The 24,804-nt window shown below is 45.6% G+C and overlaps 1 protein-coding gene across 1 annotated transcript in view; it reads right to left on the bottom strand.

The window, feature by feature from the left end:
- Positions 1–24,804, bottom strand: part of dap (death-associated protein) — a 93,014-nt gene that overhangs the window by 57,063 nt on the left and 11,147 nt on the right. Inside the window, exon 2 of the mRNA XM_072509786.1 lies at positions 23,114–23,216. Within this exon, the coding sequence (XP_072365887.1) occupies positions 23,114–23,216 (103 nt within the window). The remainder of the gene's footprint in view (positions 1–23,113; positions 23,217–24,804) is intronic.

Below are 24,804 nucleotides of genomic sequence, written 5' to 3'. Positions count from 1 at the left end.
GGGGGGGCTTGCACCACCGAGCCTAAGTGAATACTATTGGGCCGCCAATATCTCAATGGTGTGTAAGTGGATGGGAGAAGGGGAGGGAGCGGCGTGGAAGAGATTGGAGATGGCGTCCTGCAAAGGAACCAGCTTACTTACAAGCACTGGTGACGGCGCCGTTGCCGTTCTCCCCGAAGAAATACACCACAAGTCCACAAGGAGAATAGATGGGGGATTTGGAACATGGCAGAGAGCTGGGGTTGTGCAACTAAGAGATATGTTCGTAGACGGGACGTTTGCGAGTCAGGGTGCGCTGACGGAAAAATATGGGTTGCCCCAAGGGAATGCATTTCAGTACATGCAACTGAGGGCATTTGCGAGGCAACAGGTGAGGGAATTCCCGCAGCTCCTGACGCAGGAGATTCAAGACAGAGTGATCTCAGGGACATGGGTGGGGGATGGTAGGGTGTCGGATATATACAGGGAAATGAGGGACGAGGGGGAGATCATGGTGGATGAGCTGAAGGGGAAATGGGAAGAAGAGCTGGGGGAAGAGATTGAGGAGGGGCAGTGGACTGATGCCCTACGTTGGGTAAACTCGTCGTCCTCGTGCGCCAGGCTAAGCCTGATACAGTTCAAGGTTTTGCACAGGGCGCATATGACCGGAGCAAGTCTCAGTAAATTTTTCGGGGTAGAAGATAGGTGTGGGAGATGCTCGAGAAGCCCAGCAAACCACACCCACATGTTTTGGTCATGCCCGGCACTGCAGGGGTTCTGGGTGGGGGTGGCAAAGGTGTTTTCGAAGGTGGTGGGGGTCCGGGTCGAGCCAGGCTGGGGGTTGGCTATATTTGGGGTTGCAGAAGAGCCGGGAGTGCAGGAGGCGAAAGAGGCTGATGTCTTGGCCTTTGCGTCCCTAGTACCCCGCCTAAGGATATTGATTATGTGGAAGGAAGCCAAACCCCCGGGCGTGGAGACCTGGATAAACGACATGGCAGGGTTTATAAAACTAGAAAGGATAAAGTTCGCACTAAGGGGTTCGGCTCAAGGGTTCACCAGGCGGTGGCAACCGTTCATTGACTACCTTCCAGAACGATAAAGGAAATGGGAAGGCAACAGCAGCAACCCGGGGGGGGGGGGGGGGGGGGGGGGGGGGGGGGCTCGGGCAGGTCCTCGGGGGTATTTTTGTATAGATATTTGTACTTGGTTATGTATATTGGATTGTTTGATTTTATCTCTGGAGAGTTATTATTTTTGTTATGGCAGTTGCCATTTAGTTTATATATTATTTATTTATTTGTTAAAACGGTCACTGTTATATATATTGTTTTATTGTTGTAAAAAGGTAAACCTTTGTTTTGTTTTGTTTGACCGGAAAAAATTTGAATAAAATATATTTTTTTTTAAAAAGAAAAGGGAAGTAAATCCTGAACTCTGGATCCCACTACCACATGGGACATCCTGCCCATGTGCCAAAGATCCACAGTTCGAGAATCAGCCTATTCAGTCACATGAAGTACCATGTAAAGGCTTGCAACACTGAGTAGACAATATTCCGTGAATCGCAGGAAAGCAGACGACCACCACTAGAGGCAGATATACAATGAAACATACCCTAACTAGGCAATGGGGGGGCTCCATGAAAGATGGGCGCCTAGTGCACCAATCAGTGCCTGATTACTCTGCATTTGCTGAGCCTATCAGCAGGCAATACAGAGCAAAATCAGGCTCTGATTGCGAGTCTGAAAGAGCAGCGTCGACAAGGTGCCGAAATCAAGCCACCATGAGGTGAGGTCAGCCACTGAGCAGAGCAGGTGAGGCGAGCATATGACTCGATCCAGGGCTGAGGGTAAGCCAGCAAACAGCGAGGCGCGAGGCACAAAAAGCTGCCACAAAGTGACTCAGCAGCCGAGCGGAGCAGGAGGGTGGAGGCAAGCAGGATTGCAACTCGACCCAGCATGGGCCAGCTACAGTGTGGCTTGAGGCGTCAAAATCAAGCCACCACGAGGCGAGGTCAGCTGCCGGGTAGGCAAGGTGAGCAGGACTGTGACTCAATCCAGGGCAGGCAGCAACAGCGGAGGCGTGAGGTGCAATGCCCCGAATCAAACCTTAGCCACGAGCAGATGGCGAGTGAGGCAGGAGGCTGTCTTGAAGACCCAGGCGAGCGAGAAGAGTGAGATTATGAGAATGGGGGAGTGAGGGGGGGGGGGGGGGGGGGGACCTTTGAGGGGATGGGGTAGGGGGGAAAAAAGTGTGAAGGTATGTGGGAAGGGGAGTGTGTGGGGGGTTGGGTTGCAGATTTGCAGGGAGGGAGAGTGTGTGAGGGACGGGTTGCACTATGAAGGTAGGGATAGTTTGTGATAGGGTTGGGGGTCCACGTGGAGAGAGAGTCTGTGAGTTGTGATGATTTCAATTCAGCAATTATTCATACATGCAGGTCTTTACAAAGTTAAAAGCAGTGATCAAATTGTGTATTTTTGCAGCTTCCGCCTTTCTGTCCTGCAGAGTGAGGGTAAGCATGGAGCCCCATGAACTGTAAATCCGCCTCGGACGACCACTGAGCCTTGGCTGCCACCTGTGTATCCCTGGCCATTTATTCCAGGATAGCGTCAGGATAATATCCTCTGGGCTATTGATCTCAGAAATGCCGGGAAATTCTGAAGCAGAGGATTTGTATGAATAAAAATGTTGCAGTTAAAAATTCAGGACATATCTCAAGTGAGTGATTAAAATAAATGCTAAAAATCCTAATGAGCTACAACACATAGAATTACTGCGGTGAGATCTCCCTTACAGCCCAGCACTGCTGATCACAACTCGCTTTACAACATTTCAATGTCAAGACTATGCCTCAGGAAAGTAATGTCGTGAGTTGAAGTACAGCATATGCAGCTAACGAAGTGTACTCAACATTTCAGTAATGAACAAAAGAAAATGATTAATGACTAATTCATGCATTTGATGGCATTTTTAATAAAAAGAGGCCTCGCTGCCAGAACTTCAAATTGCATTGCAACCACAATTCAAATCAGATAGGAACACAACAACTTTTATTTATATAGCACCTTTAATGAGGTGAAACATCTGAAGGCAAATCACAGGAGCATAAATCAGACAGTAATTGACACCGCGACAAAGGAGGAAATACTCGGGCAGATGACCGAATACTTGGTCAGAGAAGTCGTTTTTAAATGGACCAGCCCAAAGGGCGATGAGATGGGGAGGCAGCGAGATTTGGGGAGGGAATTCCAGAGCTTCGGGAAGAGCTGAAGGCACGGCGGGCAATGGCAGAGAGGAGGTTTCAATATCGAGGCATTGGTGGACCAGAGAATCAATGTAGGTCAGTGGGAACAGGGTTGATGGCTGAATGCTACTTGCTAGTGCGAGCCAGGATACAGGTAGCAGAGTTTTGGATGAGTTCAGGATCACAGAGGGTGGAAAATTAATAATAATATTAGTGTCACAAATAGGCTTACATTAACACTGCAATGAAGTTACTGTGAAAATCCCCTAGTCGCCACACTCCGGCAGTGTTCGGGCAGCACGGAGGGAGAATTCAGAAAGTCCAATTTACCGAACAAGCATGTCTTTTGGGACTTGTGGGAGGAAGCTGGAGCACCCGGAGGAAACCCGCACAGACACAGGGAGAACGTGCAGACTCCGCACAGACAGTGACCCAAGCCGGGAATTGAACCTGGGTCCCAGATGCAATGAAGCCACAGTGCTAACCACTGTGCTACCGTGCCGTACCTTGCAGGTCAGTCAGGGGAGTATTGCAAAACTAAATTACAAACATAGGTCAGCAAGCATGAGCTAAAGTAGCTCTAAATATATCAACTGGAAACCCATTTATATAGACACCAAAAAGTCTACAGCAAAATATTTATATTGAAATATTTATTCAATAAGCAATAAAAATGTTACGAGAAGATGCAAGAGTAACTGAGCTCTGCTTTATTGTCCATGGTTTCATTTTTAGATACTTGCCTCTCTCCGACCCATTGGTTTTTGATGCAATTGTCAAGACCTCTAGGCTGTGGAAAATTCAATTATGTAATCAGCTGGGTGTTCATAGTTTCACAGCCCTGCTCACATGGCAGATACTGAGCACTGAATACTTACTGTGACTTGCATTTTTACATTATTTGGTTTGATGCCATCTGCCTCCGAACAGCTGTACAGTGTCTCCATTTAAAACATCTAATTAGTTCGTTATGATGTTTTTTTCTGGCTTAAGAAGATTTAATTTTGATTGCAATAATCCGTTTAGTCATGGGTCTTCCCCTTAAGCCTCAGTGCATAACTCCTGGACTTTAAAATTTGTAAGAAAAAATGTTTTCTTTGTTTTACAGAAAAAGTCCTCAATTGATCAAATCAAGAAATGAATAATAGTTTAAAAAGGGAATTTGATGCATTTCAAATGAATGCTGAACCAAATTCAGAGAGCAGTCGGTTTTTTGAGCAAACACCTATTTGAAGGTTTAAAAAAAACCTGGTAATGGTTCAAGCAATTTAGTCCACAGATTCACGAATGCAGAGGCAATTACTGAGCTGGCTGCTGAATCAAGAAAGAATGTATCGGAACATAGTTTTGTTCACATTGTTCAAAGAGCCAGGACTTCACCAGCGAAGGTTTTAAAAAATAAAAATGGAGAGAATGTCAGTTTATAATTATTACTACTATAGCAAAACCTCCAGCCCAGAGGCAGAATGCTAATCCAGCATATTTTTCAAGACATTGTTGCAACTGTTAATTGCAAAATTTTTAATTTAAAGGGAATTGTACATATCCCACTTTATATTCCAATTTGTTAAAGGATGCATGCAGATATTAGCAGTGTGATGTCGAGTAATTTATTCCCTTTCTGAATGCATGGCTGGAAAAGGGAAATAAAAGGACAAGCTTTAATGTTCTTTAAGACAATGCCATCAGCCAGTATGTTAGTTGGGCCCACGCATTCTGAATCTATACTCTGACTACATTGTCCATCAAAAGTTATTCCTTGTGTTAAGAATTAACAACTTGCATTTATATAGCACCAAAAGACTTGCATTTATCTGGCAACTCTCACGACCACAAAACATCTCAAAGTGCTTTCCAGCCAATGAAGTACATTTTTGAAGAGTAGTCACTGTTATGTAGGAAATAGGGCCGCCAAGTTGCACACAACAAACACCCACAAACAGCAATGTGATAATGTCCAGATTATCTGGTTTTGTGACATTGATTGAGGGATAAACATTGACCAGGACACAGGGATAACTCCCCTGCTCTTCTTTGAAAATGTTCTTTGGAATCTTTTCTATCCACCTGAGCAGGCAGACACAGTTCAACTTCTCAGCCAAAAGACGATAGAATAAGGTCCCAAAACACTTCACAGGAGCATAATCAGAAAAGTAAAGTGGCAACGAGCCAAAGGAGGAGATAGGGGGACTGGTGACCAAAAGCTTGGTCAAAATGAAAACTGCCTTCATCTCGAAATGAAGGAAGTGGAAGGGCAAGGGTTGCAGAGGGACACAGAGCCTTGCTTTCATTTACCTCCCTTCCGATACCCAGCTGAGATCCTGAATTCACCATTGATAACAAGGAACACACTACCGCAGCACAGTTCTCGCTCATGGTGTTCCACACCAACTTCTTTCGGTATTATGATCGTGTCTCCTTTTCAGGGTTTATAAAAAAGGACTCAGATTATAGAACAACTTTTATGGACAAATGTGGCACAGCTTCAAAGTTATAGAAGAGAAGCATAAAATATATCTTGGTCATCTTGGGCAGCACGGTGGCATTGTGGATAGCACAATTGCTTCACAGCTCCAGGGTCCCAGGTTCGATTCCGGCTTGGGTCACTGTCTGTGCGGAGTCTGCACATCCTCCCCGTGTGTGCGTGGGTTTCCTCCGGGTGCTCCGGTTTCCTCCCACAGTCCAAAGATGTGCAGGTTAGGTGGATTGGCCATGATAAATTGCCCTTAAAGTGTCCAAAATTGCCCTTAGTGTTGGACTGGGTTGTGGGGATAGGGTGGAGGTGTTGACCTTGGGTCGGGTGCCCTTTCCAGGAGCCGGTGCAGACTCGATGGGCCGAATGGCCTCCTTCTGCACTGTAAATTCTATGATAATCTCTTAGGTGCCTGACAAGTCCCAATTATTAGATTGGGTTAAAAACATTACCCAGAACACACCCTTGTTTCAACAAGTGCTAAAAATCAAGCCCAAGTGATCATGGACAGATAGATCTAATTAAAGGGTTGTATGCGATAAGCAAAGTAATAAAGCCCCACTGATAGCTTTGTGGTTATTATTGTTATGTGCATGTTTAGCAGCCTTGATTGAACATTCTACAGAAAGGAACTAAGAAAACGAGATGTGTGTAACACTTGTGTAAACAAAGAAATTCAGAATTTTGTTGAGGGTTCTTATCAGCTGCATTAAGTACATAGACATAGAACATGCACTGCAGATGGAGGCCATTCGGTCCATCGAGTCTGCACCGACCTACTTTAAGCCCTCACTTCCACCCTATCCCCGTAACCCAATAACCCCTCCTAACCTTTTTTTTTGGCCACTAAGGGCAATTTAGCATGTCCAATCCACCTAACCTGCACGTCTTTGGACTGTGGGAGGAGATCGGAGCACCCGGAGGAAACCCACGCAGACATGGGGAGAACATGCAGACTCCGCACAGACAGTGACCCAGCGGGGAATCGGACCTGGGACCCTGGTGCTGTGAAGTCACAGTGCTCACCACTGTGCTACCGTGCTGCCCACCGTGATCTCTGTACACTTTGGGATGCATTTTGCTAGTTTGGCCCCCTGGTGGTCAGCCATGAGCTCTGGCGCTCAGTGCAAACATTTTTTTCCTAATGAATTTTAATGACTGGATAATTGAGAGAGTGGTGTTGGGGCACAGTGACCTCATGCCCAATTGTTTAATCTGGCCTTGGGTAAAACCAGGCGCTTGGCCCAGATCACTAACTGATCAAGTTTGCCCCTTCGTAAAACATTAACCTCAGTAAGCTAGCCATTTTCCACATTACAGAGAAGAAGCAGAGTTTGATAACATTAAAAAAGGAATTGAAAATTTTCGGTCATGGAAAACCTAGAAACTAAAACCTAAAATAGAGAAGAATTTACCTTAAAACGTCAATAAGATAGAGGCATAGAACCAGCCTGGATTCACCCTGCGCCATTAATTGTAGAACCAGTGAAATGGGACGGGGTACAAAACGTTGTGTGGGGGATACTCCAAATTGGAGGCGCGCATATGCAAGCACTTTTGACATTTAAAATTAGAGCTCCAGAAAAAAAGGGTCCGAGGTGAAGATTCTGAAACTGAGCGGTGGTCACCCAAGGTTTTATCTGATGCATCACGGCACTGGTGAATGTTGAAAATGTTTGGGAGGCCAATGGGAAAAAGTGGCTTGATGATTCTTGGAATTCAGGAAATGTTGGGTCCCATATGGTTCTGGGGAACATCTAGATTACCTCCTCTATACTGTCAAATGCACCAGCTACATCATCAATTTAAAAGTGCCCATGGCAACCATTCATCATACAGCAAAAAGTGACAGTATTTATTAATGATGCCCCGAAGCACAGGATGGAAAGGAGCCAAGTGATGATGCCATTAAAGTGAATAATGGTGCAAAAAGGGGGATATAAATTGCAATTGGGAGAATATTTCGCAACAGCAGTTTTTTTTTGAAAAAGTGAAAACACAATCTTCTTGCTATCCTGCAATAAGGTGGGGGTAAGATAGCTTGCATTTCATTTCTACCAATGCAACTCTCTTGCCCACTAGGAGGCACTCAAGAACTAAAGAGAAAACAATAGGCATACAGAGATAGCACCAATATTCTCTGCCTTCTCTTTATATCCTGAGTTGACTAGGAATTCATAATATTAAAAGGAAGTATAGTGCTAATTCCTTGTCATTTCAACTGTTGCACGTAGCTTCAAAGATCTACTTCCAGAATTCTTCGGAACAAACGTGTCAAAATTCAAGTACGGTCCTATTCATCTTCTTTTGGCCTCTCCCATTTTGTTTTGAGTTGCCATAATGTTTTTAAAAATGTATTATCCCATCCTGCAAATCCAATGTGCAGAGTGGACAGAGCAAACCCTTAAACCATCTCAATGCTTAGTCCATAACCAATTCAATTTCAAATTGAAGCAAATTCATGGTCACATGATAGAGATACAAGATGCAAGCTGACAAGGAACGGCATTGCACTTCATCTCGGGGCTTGATCTTAGCCAAAAAGCAGAGAAGCGATGTTGCTATGTTGGTTGATCACCCGTCTCCATCTCGGTCACCCATTCTTCTTCCAATCTCACTGCGTTCAAGTTTCTCACCAGCACACCTTTCCATCTGGTCTTGCGCTTTCCTCTTCTCTTTCTTCCTGGCAGTTCAATCTTCATCACCTGCCTTACCACATTGCATGTGTCTCTCCACAACAGATGACCCTTTCAGTTCAATCTTTTCTCAGCTGCTTTCTTCAGTCCAGAACCTTCACTGACCCCATAATGTGCAGATTCCTGATTTTGTCTTTTCTCCACACATCCATCTCAGCATTACATTAGTATCCAGCCACTGTTCTTCTCTTCTTGATGCTGTCCTCAGCGCCCTGCTCTATAATAATGATACCAAAATAACATATGCTTTGCAGGGGCAAAGTCTGAACAGTTTCCACCTTGGTTGTCTCTTACGTATCCTCAGTGTCTCTTGGCTTGACCAAGGTCATCAAATCATAAGTCCCCGAGTATGTTAATTCCATCAGCATACACTCACTGCTTTAAGCCAACATCGTCTGCATTGACTTGGCCATGTTTTTTGGGTGGATGACGGCTATTGTTAAGCTCCCCCTCAGAATCCATTAAAAAACAATTACCGCATGACCCCAAATTAAGAAAAAACCAAACAATATTTCACTTTTCGTTAAAGTTGCACTTTAACATGAATCAGAATTAACGTAAATTAACAGGCAAATCACAGACGGTACAAACAATAAATTGCAAGTGAAATAGCGGGTACAAAGCTCGATCTAATGGAACTTTTAGGCAATCCACTGTCAGCCACACAGTTGTTCCAAGTTCGGATCTTCCTTGGATAGAATTCCAGTCCTTTTCCTTCAAAGACTTAGCTAATTCGCTGCATGGAGCAGCTTCTGCATAAACAGGATTCCACTGTGCAATCTTTTATACAAATGGCACAATTCTTTCTGGAATCTCACCTCCCACTGATCTTCATGGTTGCATGAATCTACCAGAACCACCTATCTTTGCACAATGTGCGATTCTGGGCATTGAATCACTTGGAAATGAAAGAAACAAAGCAGCAGTCCTAAACATGCCAACTAGCCACTCAGTAATTCAGCCAGCAGGCCATCTCTCCTTTCTCGGTTTGGATGTGTTATAGGCTCCTGTACTTTGACAAAGCCCACGAAAGCCTGGAAAAGCTCCAGAGATTTATCGTAGATTTTATCATCGATTTTACACCATTAACAACCATTAGGCCATAACATTACCAACGTTGCAGCATCACAAGTATCCAGTTGAATGTGTATCATCTCTCAGCTCATCAAGAAAACAGATGGTGAAAATAAACCAATCAGGGAGCTTTGACAATATTGCATTTGATTCATTGAAGCCTACTTGTGACAATAAGCGATTTTCATTTCATTCATTTTTCATGGGATGAAATTTTGTCAGCAAGTGTGTAGCAAAATGTGTGACCCCAATGTGTCAATGGCTTCAAAGGATTTGACAATATTGCCCTCAAAAATCAACGCAAAATCACCATCTTAGCCAAGGACTTAGTCGAGTCGTACAGACTCAAAACGTTAACCCCGTTTCTCTCTCCACAGGTGCTGCCAGACCTGCTGAGTTTTTCCAGCAACTTCTGTTTTTAGATCAGATTTCCAGCATGCACAGTATTTTGCTTTTATTAACTTAGCTCAGGAAGTTGGCTTTGAAGAGGTAAAGGATTGCATGAGTCCCATGGAGATGAATTGTCGAATGAGAATTTAATGCAACTGGAAATTGCACCCCGCCGCCAGCCACATAACATGTCCATGTGACGGAGTGTCCGTAACGAGTACAGGGACCACCCACGTGGAGAGTGTAGCTGTGGCCATGAGTCAGAGTGGGTTGTCATCATTCACCATGGCACTGAACACACCCGCTTCCACAGGCAATCATGTGAGACCAGCCCGTTGTGCCGCAGTTGGAGGGTGCTGTGCATGTAGTGGTGTGGCAGGTAAGGTAGTCGGGTGGTGTGGGAGGTGAGGGTGCTGGGTGGTGAGGTGGGGCGGTACGGTGTTGCCAGTGCCCCTGATCAGAGAGCCCCTACCCCCCTAGTTGTTGAAACGTGTGGCTATTGGTCTGTTCTGCTGGTGTGACAGAACATACCCGAGGATGGTGGTGGTGGTATCTGAGACATCGGCTGTAAGGCATGATTCAGGGAATATGACAATGTCAGGCTGCTGCTCGACTAGTCTGTAGGACAGCTCGCCAAACTTTGGCACAAGCCCCAGGATGTTAGCAAGGAGGACTTTGCAGGTCTGAGAGGGCTGGTGAATAGCTTGATGGCGGTTTTATCCCGGTGAGTTTTCTCCAGAAGTTTGGTACAACTGAGTGGCAATTAACAGTCAATCACGCTGCTATTTGTCTGGAGACACATGTAAGCCAGACCAGATAAGGGTGGTATTCAAGGACATTCGTTAGTCAGATGGGCTTATAAGGCAATTGATAGTTAGTAGCTTTCCAATTCCAGATTGTTATCAATGAATTTAATTTATTAATTAATTGAATTTATATTCCGCCAGCAGCCCAATTGTGACTTGACACTGTATCCCCACAGCATTAGTCTGGACCTCTGGTTTACTCGTCTAGTAACAATACCACAATGCCACCATCTCCATTCTTCAGTAACCTATGCCTTGTTTTAAAGAACACAATCTGCACTGCAATCTGCATTGACTGGGCATAATGTATTATGTTCAAACTTGATCTCAATAGGTTTCTCGCAGGATCTTTGGCAATTAGCGAATTAGTTCTCAAATATCATTGCATTTGTTTCCTGCACTTTAAAGACTAAAGCAGAATATTTTATTCATCCTCTGGTGAAAACTTTGTAGATACTATTTTGTACCTAGAAACCTATAATAATCTTTATTAAAGTAATGCGTTATCCTGTTTTTTTTTGTTGAAACACCCCATAATTAATCTATTTCTGTTGTTTTTAATCTTTTAGTTCCCAGTCATGAAAATTTACAAAAGCTTTGATAACATCAAACTCGCATCATCTTAAACTGGCTGAAGCTCTTGTTCTTGCGTTTATAGGGAAAAGTAGAACCACTTTGTCAGCTTTTTGATCACAAGGTGGTTGAACAAGATGGGGTTCTTTTCTCAAGGGGGAAAAAAAAGAGAATACGGATGGGTTGACCTAATAGAGCTTTAAAATTGTGAAGGGACTTTATAGGATAGATGCAAAGAGAAAGTTTTCACACACGAGGAGTCCAAACTAAGAGCCATAAATGCAAGATGTCTGCTCAAAAGCAAACTGGGTATTAAGAGAACTTCTTTACCCAGAGGTGTTTAGAACATGGAACTCGCTATTGCACTGAGAAGTTGAGGCGAGACGAAGTAAAAGGGGTGAAGGCTTGTGGGGGGCATAAACACCAGCCTAGACCACTTAAACAAAATTGCTCCTTTCTGTCCTGTAACAACATTGAATGACACAGTACTGAATGTTTTGCAGCACAACATTCTCTTGCTGTTATTGTCCCACCCATCAACTAACTGGTTAGAGTCCTTTTGCTTCTTCCTTGCAAGAATGAAAATCGACCGTCAGTCAAGCAAACCTGGTAATAGAATGTTTTTAAGAAAAAAAGTGTTGGGATATTAACGGTGCTATATCGTTATAAATAACCCCATCCAGATCAATCATACTATCTGGGAGAGCAATGCTGCACTGATCTTGTTCATGGAAGCACTCAAGAGAAACCAGAGGATTTTTTTCTCTCTCCAGCTTGTGACACAACTTGTTCTTGTTGTTTCACACTGGATTGTCCTGTCTTCATTACTGTTGTAGACCGCGGTTCAGCAGACTTGAGTTAAAGGTTGTATGGCGCATTTAGCAGGGTGTTTCTCAGCGCTGCTATTCATAAGAATATAAGAACTAGGAGCAGGAGTAGGCCATCTGGCCCCTCGAGCCTGCTCCGCCATTCACTGAGATCATGGCTGATCTTTTGTGGACTCAGCTCCACTTTCTGGCCCGAACACCATATCCCTTAATCCCTTTATTCTTCAAAAAACTATCTATCTTTATCTTAAAAACATTTAATGAAGGAGCCTCTACTGCTTCACTGGGCAAGGAATTCCATAGATTCACAACCCTTTGGGTGAAGAAGATCCTCCTAAACTCAGTCCTAAATCTACTTCCCCTTACTTTGAGGCTATGCCCCCTAGTTCTGCTTTCACCCGCTAGTGGAAACAACTTGCCCGCATGTATCCTATCTATTCCCTTCATAATTTTATATGTTTCTATAAGATCCCCCCTCATCCTTCTAAATTCCAACGAGTACAGTCCCAGTCTACCGGGCGCGATTCCGGCGCGGAGGGTCGGAGAATCTCGTCCACAGTGGGTGAAGTATTTCAAGCTATTAGAGAGAGATTGCAAGTGCCACAGCTGGTGCTCAGAAAGACTTCAGCAGAGGAAAAAGGCTGAGGGCCGCTGCTCTCCCTATCTGCCATTTAGAATATGCAGGCCTCCCGGTTCGAGAAGCCAAATCTACCAGAAACCTAGCAGTGAACGGAGATCTCTCAATGATTGCAACATCTTCATCTGATCACATTGAAGAAAGCATCTGACACAAAACTGGCTGCAACTTTTAAAATCTATTGGGCAGCACGGTGGCGGAGTGGCTCGCACTGCTGCCTCATGGTGCCGAGGACCCAGGTTTGATCCTGGCCCCGGGTCACTGTCCGTGTGGAGTTTGCACATTCTCCCAGTGTCTGCGTGGTTCTCACCCTCATAACCCAAAAAGATGGGCAGGGTAGGTGTATTGACCACGCTAAATTGCCCCTGAATTGGAAAGAAAATAATTGGATACTCTAAAATTATTTTTAAAACTTTTAAAACCTATGCCTCAAGGACAATCAGTTGACACTTGGATATATATACTTTAAAGCACGAATCTGCACGCATGCACTCTAATGACTTCATGAGGTCAGAATGATTGACGCCACATTTTTATTTTTTCTACCCGCGGAGTACTGGTCAATAAATTTTCTTTGTCTCAAGAAAGCAGTGTCTGATTAACACCATATTACTCACAGCTTAAATAATCAAATCCATTATGATTTGGAAAAGGCACATCCTCATTAAAGGAAAATCTAGTCAGGCCTTTGTTGTGACCTACTGAGGGAGTTGAATCGTGGGGAGTCAGTTGATCCCTTCTCACCTGGTCATAAGGTTCCATATCTGGCCAGTTGTGGCCTTTCCTTCAATAACTTCTCTCCTACTCTCCCCAACTAAGTAACTGTAGCTTCAATGACAAGGAAACATGGTGCTGCTGTTCTATGCACATAAATTGGTCTTTCCCAGTTATTTTGCCATCAAGCTTCATTCAATTCCTCATCATCACGTTTCTTCAATCTTGTGCTTCTAATTTTAAGTAGTTAGTTAGCTCTCTCAAGGAATTTGCAATTTATAATCCTTTTTGCCAAATTATTTGTTTATTTAACCAGCCAAGGGCTGGTTTAGCACAATGGGTTAAACAGCTGGCTTGTAATGCAGAACAAGGCCAGCAGCGCGGGTTCAATACCCGTACCGGCCTCCCCGAACAGGCGCCGGAATGTGGCGACTAGGGGCTTTTCACCATAGACCATAGAACTTACAGTGCAGAAGGAGGCCATTCAGCCCATCGAGTCTGCACCGGCCCTTGGAAAGAGGTCCACACCTCCACCCTATCCCCATAACCCAGTAACCCCACCCAACACTAAGGGCAATTTTGGACACTAAGGGCAATTTAGCATGGCCAATCCACCTAATCTGCACATCTTGGGACTGTGGGAGGAAACCGGAGCACCCGGAGGAAACCCACACACACACGGGGAGGATGTGCAGACTCCACACAGACAGTGACCCAAGGAATCGAATCTGGGATCCTGGAGCTGTGAAGCAATTGTGCCATCCACAATGCTACCATGCTGCCCACAATGCTACCGTGCTGCCCACAGTCACTTCATTTTAGCCTACTTGTGACAATAAGCGATTATTATTATATTATTATTTAAATGTTTTTTTTTTAAATTTACAATTAAGGGACAATTTAGCATCGCCAATCCACCTACCCTGCACATCTTTTGTTTGTGGGGGTGATGCCCATGCAGACACGGGGAGAATGTGCAATCTCCACACGTAAAGTGACCCGGGGCCGGGATCGAAACCGGGTCCTCGGCGCCATGAAGCAACAGTGCTAACCACTGTGCCACCGTACTGCCCTTTTTTATGGATAATTAAGACAGCCCTTTTTTATATTTTTCTCAATTAAAGGATTTTACTTTTTTTTAATTAAATATTTTATTGAAAATTTTTGGTCAACCAACACAGTACATTGTGCATCCTTTACACAATATTATAACAACACAAATAACAATGACCTATTTTATAAACAAAAAATGAATAAATAATAAATAACAAAAATGAAAACTAGCCCTAATTGGCAACTGCCTTGTCACAAGTAACACTCTCCAAAAATATAATTTAACAGTCCAATATATAATTATCTGTAGCAACGACCTATACATACTATACAGTATATATTAACAACCCTGAGAGTCCTTCTGGTTCCTCTTCCCCCCCCCCCCGATCCTGGGCTGCTGCTGCTGCCTTCTTTTTCCCATTCCGTCTATCTTTCTGCGAGGTATTCGACGAACGGTTGCCACCGCCTGGTGAACCCTTGAGCCGACCCCCTTAGGACGAACTTAATCCGCTCTAGCTTTATAAAACCCGCCATGTCATTTATCCAGGTCTTCACCCCCGGGGGCTTGGCTTCTTTCCACATTAGCAATATCCTGCGCCGGGCTACTAGGGACGCAAAGGCCAAAACATCGGCCTCCCTCGCCTCCTGCACTCCCGGCTCTTGTGCAACCCCAAATATAGCCAACCCCAGCTTGGTTCGACCCGGACTCCTACTACTTTTGAAAGCACCTTTGTCACCCCCATCGAAAACCCCTGTAGTGCCGGGCATGACCAAAACATATGGGTATGATTCGCTGGGCTTCTCGAGCACCTCGCACACCTATCCTCCACCCCAAAAAATTTACTGAGCCGTGCTCCAGTCATATGTGCCCTGTGTAATACCTTAAACTGAATCAGGCTTAGCCTGGCACACGAGGACGACGAGTTTTCCCTGCTTAGGGCATCTGCCCACAGCCCCTCCTCGATCTCCTCCCCCAGCTCTTCTTCCCATTTCCCTTTTAGTTCATCTACCATAGTCTCCCCTTCATCCCTCATTTCCCTATATATATCTGACACCTTACCATCCCCCACCCATGTCTTTGAGATCACTCTATCCTGCACCTCTTGTGTCGGGAGCTGCGGGAATTCCCTCACCTGTTGCCTCGCAAAAGCCCTCAGTTGCATATACCTGAATGCATTCCCTTGGGGCAACCCATATTTCTCGGTCAGCGCTCCCAGACTCGCGAACTTCCCATCCACAAACAGATCTTTCAGTTGCGTTATTCCTGCTCTTTGCCACATTCCATATCCCCCATCCATTCCCCCCGGGGCAAACCTATGGTTGTTTCTTATCGGGGACCCCCCCAAGGCTCCAGTCTTTCCCCTATGCCGTCTCCACTGTCCCCAAATCTTCAGTGTAGCCACCACCACCGGGCTTGTGGTGTAGTTCCTCGGTGAGAAAGGCAATGGGGCTGTCACCATAGCCTGTAGGCTAGTCCCCCTACAGGACGCCCTCTCTAATCTCTTCCACGCCGCTCCCTCCTCCTCTCCCATCCACTTACTCACCATTGAAATATTAGCGGCCCAATAATACTCACTTAGGCTCGGTAGTGCCAGCCCCCCCCCTATCCCTGCTGCGCTGTAAGAATCCCTTCCTCACTCTCGGGGTCTTCCCGGCCCACACAAAACCCATGATGCTCTTTTCAATCCTTTTAAAAAAAGCCTTCGTGATCACCACCGGGAGGCACTGAAACACAAAGAGGAATCTCGGGAGGCCCACCATCTTAACCGCCTGCACCCTCCCTGCCATTGACAGGGATACCATATCCGATCTCTTGAAATCCTCCTCCATCTGTTCCACCAACCGCGTTAAATTTAACCTATGCAATGTGCCCCAATTCTTAGCTATCTGGATCCCCAGGTAACGAAAGTCCCTTGTTACCTTCCTCAACGGTAGGTCCTCTATTTCTCTACTCTGCTCCCCTGGATGCACCACAAACAACTCACTTTTCCCCATGTTCAATTTATACCCTGAAAAATCCCCAAACTCCCCAAGTATCCGCATTATTTCTGGCATCCCCTCCGCCGGGTCCGCCACGTATAGTAGCAAATCGTCCGCATACAAAGATACCCGGTGCTCTTCTCCTCCCCTAAGTACTCCCCTCCACTTCTTGGAACCCCTCAACGCTATCGCCAGGGGCTCAATCGCCAGTGCAAACAATAATGGGGACAGAGGGCATCCCTGCCTTGTCCCTCTATGGAGCCGAAAATATGCAGATCCCCGTCCATTCGTGACCACGCTCGCCACTGGGGCCCTATACAACAGCTGCACCCATCTAACATACCCCTCTCCAAAACCAAATCTCCTCAACACCTCCCACAAATAATCCCACTCCACTCTATCAAATGCTTTCTCGGCATCCATCGCCACTACTATCTCCGTTTCTCCCTCTGGTGGGGCCATCATCATTACCCCTAACAACCTCCGTATATTCGTGTTCAGCTGTCTCCCCTTCACAAACCCAGTTTGGTCCTCGTGGACCACCCCCGGGACACATTCCTCTATTCTCATTGCCATTACCTTGGCCAGGACCTTGGCATCTACATTTAGGAGGGAAATAGGTCTATAGGACCCGCATTGTAGCGGGTCCTTTTCCTTCTTTAAGAGAAGCGATATCGTTGCTTCAGACATAGTCGGGGGCAGTTGTCCCCTTTCCTTTGCCTCATTAAAGGTCCTCGTCAGTACCGGGGCGAGCAAGTCCACATATTTTCTATAGAATTCGACTGGGAATCCATCCGGTCCCGGGGCCTTTCCCACCTGCATGCTCCTAATTCCTTTCACCACTTCTTCTACCTCGATCTGTGCTCCCAGTCCCACCCTTTCCTGCTCTTCCACCTTGGGAAATTCCAGCCGATCCAAGAAGCCCATCATTCTCTCCCTCCCATCCGGGGGTTGAGCTTCATATAATTTTTAATAAAATGTCTTGAACACTCCATTCACTCTCTCCGCTCCCCGCTCCATCTCTCCTTCCTCATCCCTCACTCCCCCTATTTCCCTCGCTGCTCCCCTTTTCCTCAATTGGTGTGCCAGCAACCTGCTCGCCTTCTCCCCATATTCGTACTGTACACCCTGTGCCTTCCTCCATTGTGCCTCTGCAGTGCCTGTAGTCAGCAAGTCAAATTCTACATGTAGCCTTTGCCTTTCCCTGTACAGTCCCTCCTCCGGTGCTTCCGCATATTGTCTGTCCATCCTCAAAAGTTCTTGCAGCAACCGCTCCCGTTCCTTACTCTCCTGCTTCCCTTTATGTGCCCTTATTGATATCACCTCCCCTCTAACCACCGCCTTCAACGCCTCCCAGACCACTCCCACCTGGACCTCCCCATTATCATTGAGTTCCAAGTACTTTTCAATGCACCCCCTCACCCTTAGACACACCCCCTCATCTGCCATTAGTCCCATGTCCATTCTCCAGGGTGGGCGCCCTCCTGTTTCCTCCCCTATCTCCAAGTCCACCCAGTGTGGAGCGTGATCCGAAATGGCTATAGCCGTATACTCCGTTCCCCTCACCTTCGGGATCAATGCCCTACCCAGCACAAAAAAGTCTATTCGCGAGTAGACTTTATGGACATAGGAGAAAAACGAGAACTCCTTACTCCTAGGTCTGCTAAATCTCCACGGGTCTACACCTCCCATCTGCTCCATAAAATCTTTAAGTACCTTGGCTGCTGCCGGCCTCCTTCCAGTCCTGGACTTCGACCTATCCAGCCCTGGTTCCAACACCATATTAAAATCTCCCCCCATTATCAGCTTTCCCATCTCTCGGTCCGGAATGCGTCCTAGCATCCGCCTCATAAAATTGGCATCATCCCAGTTCGGGGCACATACGTTTACCAAAACCACCGTCTCCCCCTGTAGTTTGCCACTCACCATCACGTATCTGCCCCCGTTATCCGCCACTATAGTCTTTGCCTCGAACATTACCCGCTTCCCCACTAATATAGCCACCCCCCTGTTTTTCGCATCTAGCCCCGAATGGAACACCTGCCCCACCCATCCTTTGCGTAGCCTAACCTGGTCTATCAGTTTCAGGTGCGTTTCCTGTAACATAACCACATCTGCCTTAAGTTTCTTAAGGTGTGCGAGTACCCGTGCCCTCTTTATCGGCCCGTTCAGCCCTCTCACGTTCCACGTGATCAGCCGAGTTGGGGGGCTTCCTACCCCCCCCCCTTGTTGATTAGCCATCACCTTTTTCCAGCTCCTCACCCGGTTCCCACGCAGCTGTATCTCCCCCAGGCGGTGCTCCCCCCGCCCATCCTCTCCCTTACCAGCTCCCCCCTCTCCCCAGCAGCAGCAACCCAGTAATTCCCCCCTCCCACCCCCCCGCTAGATCCCCCGCTAGCATAATTACTCCCCCCATGTTGCTGCCAGAAGTCAGCAAACTCTGGCTGACCTCGGCTTCTCCCCGTGACCTCGGCTCGCACCGTGCGACGCCCCCTCCTTCCTGCTTCTCTATTCCCGCCATGATTATCATAGCGCGGGAACCAAGCCCGCGCTTCTCCCTTGGCCCCGCCCCTAATGGCCAACGCCCCATCTCCTCCACCTCCCCTCCTCCCCCCATCACCACCTGTGGGAGAGAGAAAAGTTACCACATCGCAGGATTAGTACATAAAACCCCTCTTTGCCCCCCACATTCGCCCCACCACTTTGTTCGAACGTTCTTTTTAATAACCCGCTCATTCCAGTTTTTCTTCCACAATAAAAGTCCACGCTTCATCCGCCGTCTCAAAGTAGTGGTGCCTCCCTCGATATGTGACCCACAGTCTTGCCGGTTGCAGCATTCCAAATTTTATCTTCTTTTTATGAAGCACCGCCTTGGCCCGATTAAAGCTCGCCCTCCTTCTCGCCACCTCCGCACTCCAGTCTTGATAAACGCGGATCACCGCGTTCTCCCATTTACTGCTCCGAGTTTTCTTCGCCCATCTAAGGACCATTTCTCTATCCTTAAAACGGAGGAATCTCACCACTGTGGCTCTGGGAATTTCTCCTGCTCTCGGTCCTCGCGCCATCACTCAGTATGCTCCCTCCACCTCCAACGGACCCGCCGGGGCCTCCGCTCCCATTAACGAGTGCAGCATCGTGCTCACATATGCCCCGACGTCCGCTCCCTCCACACCTTCAGGAAGACCAAGAATCCTCAGGTTGTTCCTCCTTGCGTTGTTTTCCAGTGCCTCCAACCTTTCCACACATCGTTTCTGATGTGCCTCCTGAGTCTCCGTCTTCACCACCAGGCCCTGTATATCGTCCTCATTCTCGGCTGCCTTTGCCTTCACGACCCGAAGCTCCCGCTCCTGGGTCTTTTGTTCCTCCTTTAGCCCTTCGATCGCCTGTAGTATCGGGGCCAACAGCTCTTTCTTCATTTCCTTTTTGATCTCTTCCACACAGCATTTCAAGAACTCTTGTTGTTCAGGGCCCCGTGTTAAACTGCCACCTTCCGACGCCATCTTGGTTTTTGCTTGCCTTCCTTGCCGCTGTTCTAAAGGATCCACTGCAATCTGGCCACTCTCTCCTCCTTTTTCCATCCGTATCCAGGGGGGATTCCCTTCTGGTTTACCGCACAGTGTTTTTAGCCGTCAAAATTGCCGTTGGGGCTCCTATCAAGAGCCCAAAAGTCCGTTTCACAGGGAGCTGCCAAAACGTGCGACTCAGCTGGTCATCGCCGCACCCGGAAGTCCAAGGATTTTACTTTTAATATAGATTTAGATTGTAGCCAAATGATTTTGCCCTTTATTGTTTCTGAGATGTCAGAGACAACTGATGAACAAAGGTGATGCCTATATATTGAGTATCAATTGATCTGTTATTACAGATGGTAAATAATTGTCTTAATATTACGAGGAGGTATCATTATAAAAAAATCTTAATTGCAATCTATGCTGTAATTGTGTTGAAGAGTGCATACCTCTGCTAACCACTGCACCATCGTGCCGCCTTCTTTTTGCCACATTATAATAGACATGGTTGCTTTAAACATCTTCAACAAAAAGCATTCTCTTGGCATCAGTATTACAAAACTTAATGGGCTCATTTAGAGCAGCATATCTTAGATCAGTAACGCTCAAGTAACAGAACAGAACTAAAACTATTTTAATTGTACTTCTGGATATCTCCACACGATAATGAACCACACCTACCCATGCATACATCATACAGCCATTATTTATCCATGCATCAATAGCAACATGCATTTTTAAAAAGATATCATGTATTTCTTAAAAATACCAACAAGGTTTTTATCTGCTGTTGGCCACGTTTTATGGTAAGTTTAAAGTGTGTGGTGTGAAAAGTAAATCGCAAAACCCAAGTGCTGGTCGTAACAATGGGTTCCATTTAAGGAGACATTTTCTGTTTCTCAAGTACATGCCCAAAGATACAACACAGCAAAGAGGAGGTGATACCCCTAAACTGCCAAATATCTTCTTTCTGCATGAGAGTCTCTGCTGGAAAAATTCTCTCCTCCTTCTTTCTTGGACGAGTGAAAATAAGTAAATCTGACTAAGACATAATTGATGTGGAAGATGTTGGGCCCAATATTACAAGCACTCTTCTGAGCAGCAGCATTCCACGGTTAAGCTCTGCATTGATGGAATCCCAAGTACAATTTCAAAAGTCCTTTAATCTACATTTTATTTCTCCTTCAAATTACCTTATTTTCTACTCTTTATCCACATTCTCATTGCCCTCAAATGAACGTCACTCAGCTTTCACGTCAGTTCTTTTGTTAATCTCTTTCAAGAATAGTTACTCTGAGCTTTAACTACCTTCTTCCAACACAATCTCGGCATCCTGTTCCAATAGTTAGAACTTTTCACTCCTTTAGGTGCGTGTTCTTCTCCCAATCCTTCATTCCCTCTTCCCATTAGCGGTAGATCCTTTACTCACCTCATTCTGCTCAAGGATTTGCAATCATCCAGGGTCTCTAGGAATGAAAGATTAATCTCCAGGACTTCTGCTGAAGCAGCAGGGGAGGAACATCGTAGAAGCATTTTAAGAAAAGGGAGGGCGGTATTTTCCAGCCCCCCCCCCTCCCTCCCTGGCTGGGGAGCCAACCATAGGGAGTTGGCAAAAATGGAAGGACCAAAAACAATCCCACCCAGAGTGCTGTTTTCAGTTTCTTTGAACACTTCACTATTTGTTATAAAGTTATTAGGAGCTGGCGTGGCTGAAGGAAAGAGATCATGTGATGAAACCTCAGGGGACCCATCCAGAGTCACCATTTCCACCTTCCTCGCTACAGCTACTACCCTAAGCCTGGCTCCATCTTGCTTTCTCAGGAGCATTCTTTTCAACCACCTTCATCCTAATCCAGTTGCCTACCCTGTCCCTCATCTCGGCCCATTAATTTTGTTTTCCTCTCCAGCCCCGCTCCAACAAAGCACCTTAGATTATTTCTGACTTAAGGCCACTAGGTATTTATGCAAGCCTTTGTTGGCTTTTCTACTTATTTTTTATTCGACCATGGGATGTGGACATCGCTAGCTAGACCAGCACTTGCTGCCCATCACTAATTGCCCTCGAAATATGCAATAATTCAAAACAGTATTTACATTTGATGGAGCAATTCTAGATGAGCAGAATGCTTCTCATGTAGCAGTGATGATCTGAAATGCACTGTCTCAGGGCTGGTGGAAGCAATTCAATAACATTCAGAGGGTAACTGGATACATACATGAAGGAAAGACATTCGAAGGGCAGGGCAATAGGAGAAAGTGCAGTAAATTGGGACTAAATGTTAGCTCTTTCAATGGGCTAAACAGCTGCATTGTTTGATGATTCTATAATAGTTTATGGCATTTCCTGGCACAGCATCCTTAAGAAAGGGAAGTAATTTTATACGGCTTGATCCAAAAAGGTTAATAGGGTACATTTAGTAAGTTGAAGAGATACAAAAATTTAATTCAATAGGGTCAAATAGTTTCCCCATGTTTCAGTTTATCTTCGCCAAGCAACTGAAGGCATATCAAAGCAGGGTAGAGTTGAACAAAAAAGGATTAAAAATACTACATTCATTGTTGGCTGGTGTGCTGCGTACGGATTCTCTATGTGCCTTCAAGATTGGAGATGGCCTGGCTTTTGACTGGGACAGAGTTCGCATCATACAAAAGGTAACTGACTTTTCAGATATGATCCATATTATCTCCTGGACTGGTTTTGATCACCGAAAGAGAGAGGAATTGTCCACAGTTGGGGATTTCTTCTTATTTTTTGTCTCGAAGGGGATTACTGGCTGCAAGGGGTTGGGTGAGGGCCTGAGGACTTGGTCATGGTGGTCTGGTTTGGGGGCAGGCTGGATCTACCTGCTGGCGATACCTCCTTGTCAAATCAGTCCCTCTGGGGTTCAGAATTTCCTTGAATTTAGTTATACCACTGTTGCCACTGCCAATTTCGCACTCGTGTGCAAATGAGCCAGAGCAAGCTCAACAGTGTAAAATGTCTTTCCACTCACGCTGCCAGCTATTCTTAATTGCAGCATTATCACTTCTTGTATACTAATCTCATATGGTAAAACATACCTGCAACCACAGGGGTCAAAGTCATCATATGCTCTGCTTTTTCTAGCGCATTTAAGGATGACTATCGGTTGCTCCACTTTGAGATAAGTCAATCTCACCTGTTGCTTTCCCAGTCTTCACTCTCTTTATCTTTCTCCACAGCAGAAGCCTGGGTCGCAGGGCCTTGATGTTTCTTCACGATCCGCATACCGCCTGCTTTGACTGGAGAGAGACAGCCAGAATAAGAGAGAACAAAGAAAGAGTGAGGCAGGGTGGGCAAAGCATTAGTGGGGAGGAAGTAAACCCCAGTGTAACAGAAAGAAAGGGCATCAGGTGGGGTAAGAGGGGGAAAGAAAAAAGAAAGTTAATGTAGAATTCAATTTTACAAATTACTGGATATCTCATCATTCTGGTGAAATTGAATTTTTAAATCATAATGAAATCATTTACAAACAAAATAAGTGCCTTCTTGTTTTTAATTTGGCTGTGAGAATGGGGTGTAGCTTAGTAGCAAAATGTGCCTTAAAGGAATATGGCCTATTCACAAATGTACAGCTTCTGAATTCACCTCATCAATATGTTGTACAAAGTTTCTCCTCAAGATATGGAATGGAGCACCTTTCAGAATTGGGCAAAGCTAACTTAATTGCAGCGTTATCACTTCATGTATACCAATCTCATATGGTAAAACATTCCTGCAACCACAGGGATCAAAGTCACCATATGCTCCGTTTTTTCTAGCGCATTTAAGGGCGACTATCGGTTGCTCCACTTTGAGATAAGTCAATCTCAAAAGTACACACAGAGGAAACCAGTTAATCATTAAATCCAGCCCATTGGTCTCACAACAGGTTTATTATGTGACCAGCTCTGTGAAAAAGGACAAATGTAGGGAAAGGTCAGCCAGAGAAACAGATGGAAGGGGCAGAGGAACGAGAGCAGGAAGGAATCCATGAGGGATTCGGAGCCATAGGGCGAGAGGGTTTGGTAGAAAAGGCGGTCAGGGGAGAGAGTGGACTGCTTTGAACAATGGAGATGGAAGAAAGAGAGAGGACACATGAATGAGAAACAACGAGGTTGCATGCAAGTTGGAGGGAAGAGTCTGAAAGCGGATGTTTACACATATACAAGATGAAGATCAAATATGCGCAAAAACCAGTAGGGAGAAGGCAGAGCGCAAAAAGCAAGGATTCCACTTCCTTGCAAGGTGATATGACCAGCTAACCTGTTTTTAGTCATGTTGGTTGAGGGTTGCTCAGACACAAGGCAGAATTCTGCTAGCCTTTTGTGAAATATTGCCACCCAAGACAACTCAGTTTAATGTCTCATTTCTAAGGCAGCACACCCAACAGTGCAGCACTCCATCTTAGCACTATTTTCTACTCAAATTTCTGGACTGGGAGTCAAACCCATAACCTTTTATCTCAAAGGCACAGCCAAACTAAGAGGAACAATTTATAGAGCCCTGGTAATAGTGTGACGGAATCATGGATTTGACTTTTAAAGGCACCACAGTGTTGGGTGCTCCCGTAGGCGGTGTCACTCTTACATGGAGCTGAGTATCTTTTAAATTGAATGTCCTAATCTCTCAGTGCAAGATGCCATCAATGTTGTAAAGAGTAGGTGTCAGTGATTGACACCAAACTACAGTTTTAGCACACTGAAAAGCATAGGAACAACGAAAGACTGGAGTGTAAGTGCTGGGTACAGACAGGAGTTCCAGGATGGAGATTCTGGGAGAATTAATTCACAGTTGCTGTTCCCGATGCCTAAATGACCAATCTTGGTTATGCCTTAGTGCTGCCAAACC

This window comes from Scyliorhinus torazame, chromosome 6, assembly GCF_047496885.1.
Source record: "Scyliorhinus torazame isolate Kashiwa2021f chromosome 6, sScyTor2.1, whole genome shotgun sequence".
NCBI lineage: Eukaryota > Metazoa > Chordata > Chondrichthyes > Carcharhiniformes > Scyliorhinidae > Scyliorhinus > Scyliorhinus torazame.
The sequence above is the reverse complement of the archived record's forward strand: the minus strand, read 5'-3'. Positions and strand labels throughout refer to the sequence as shown.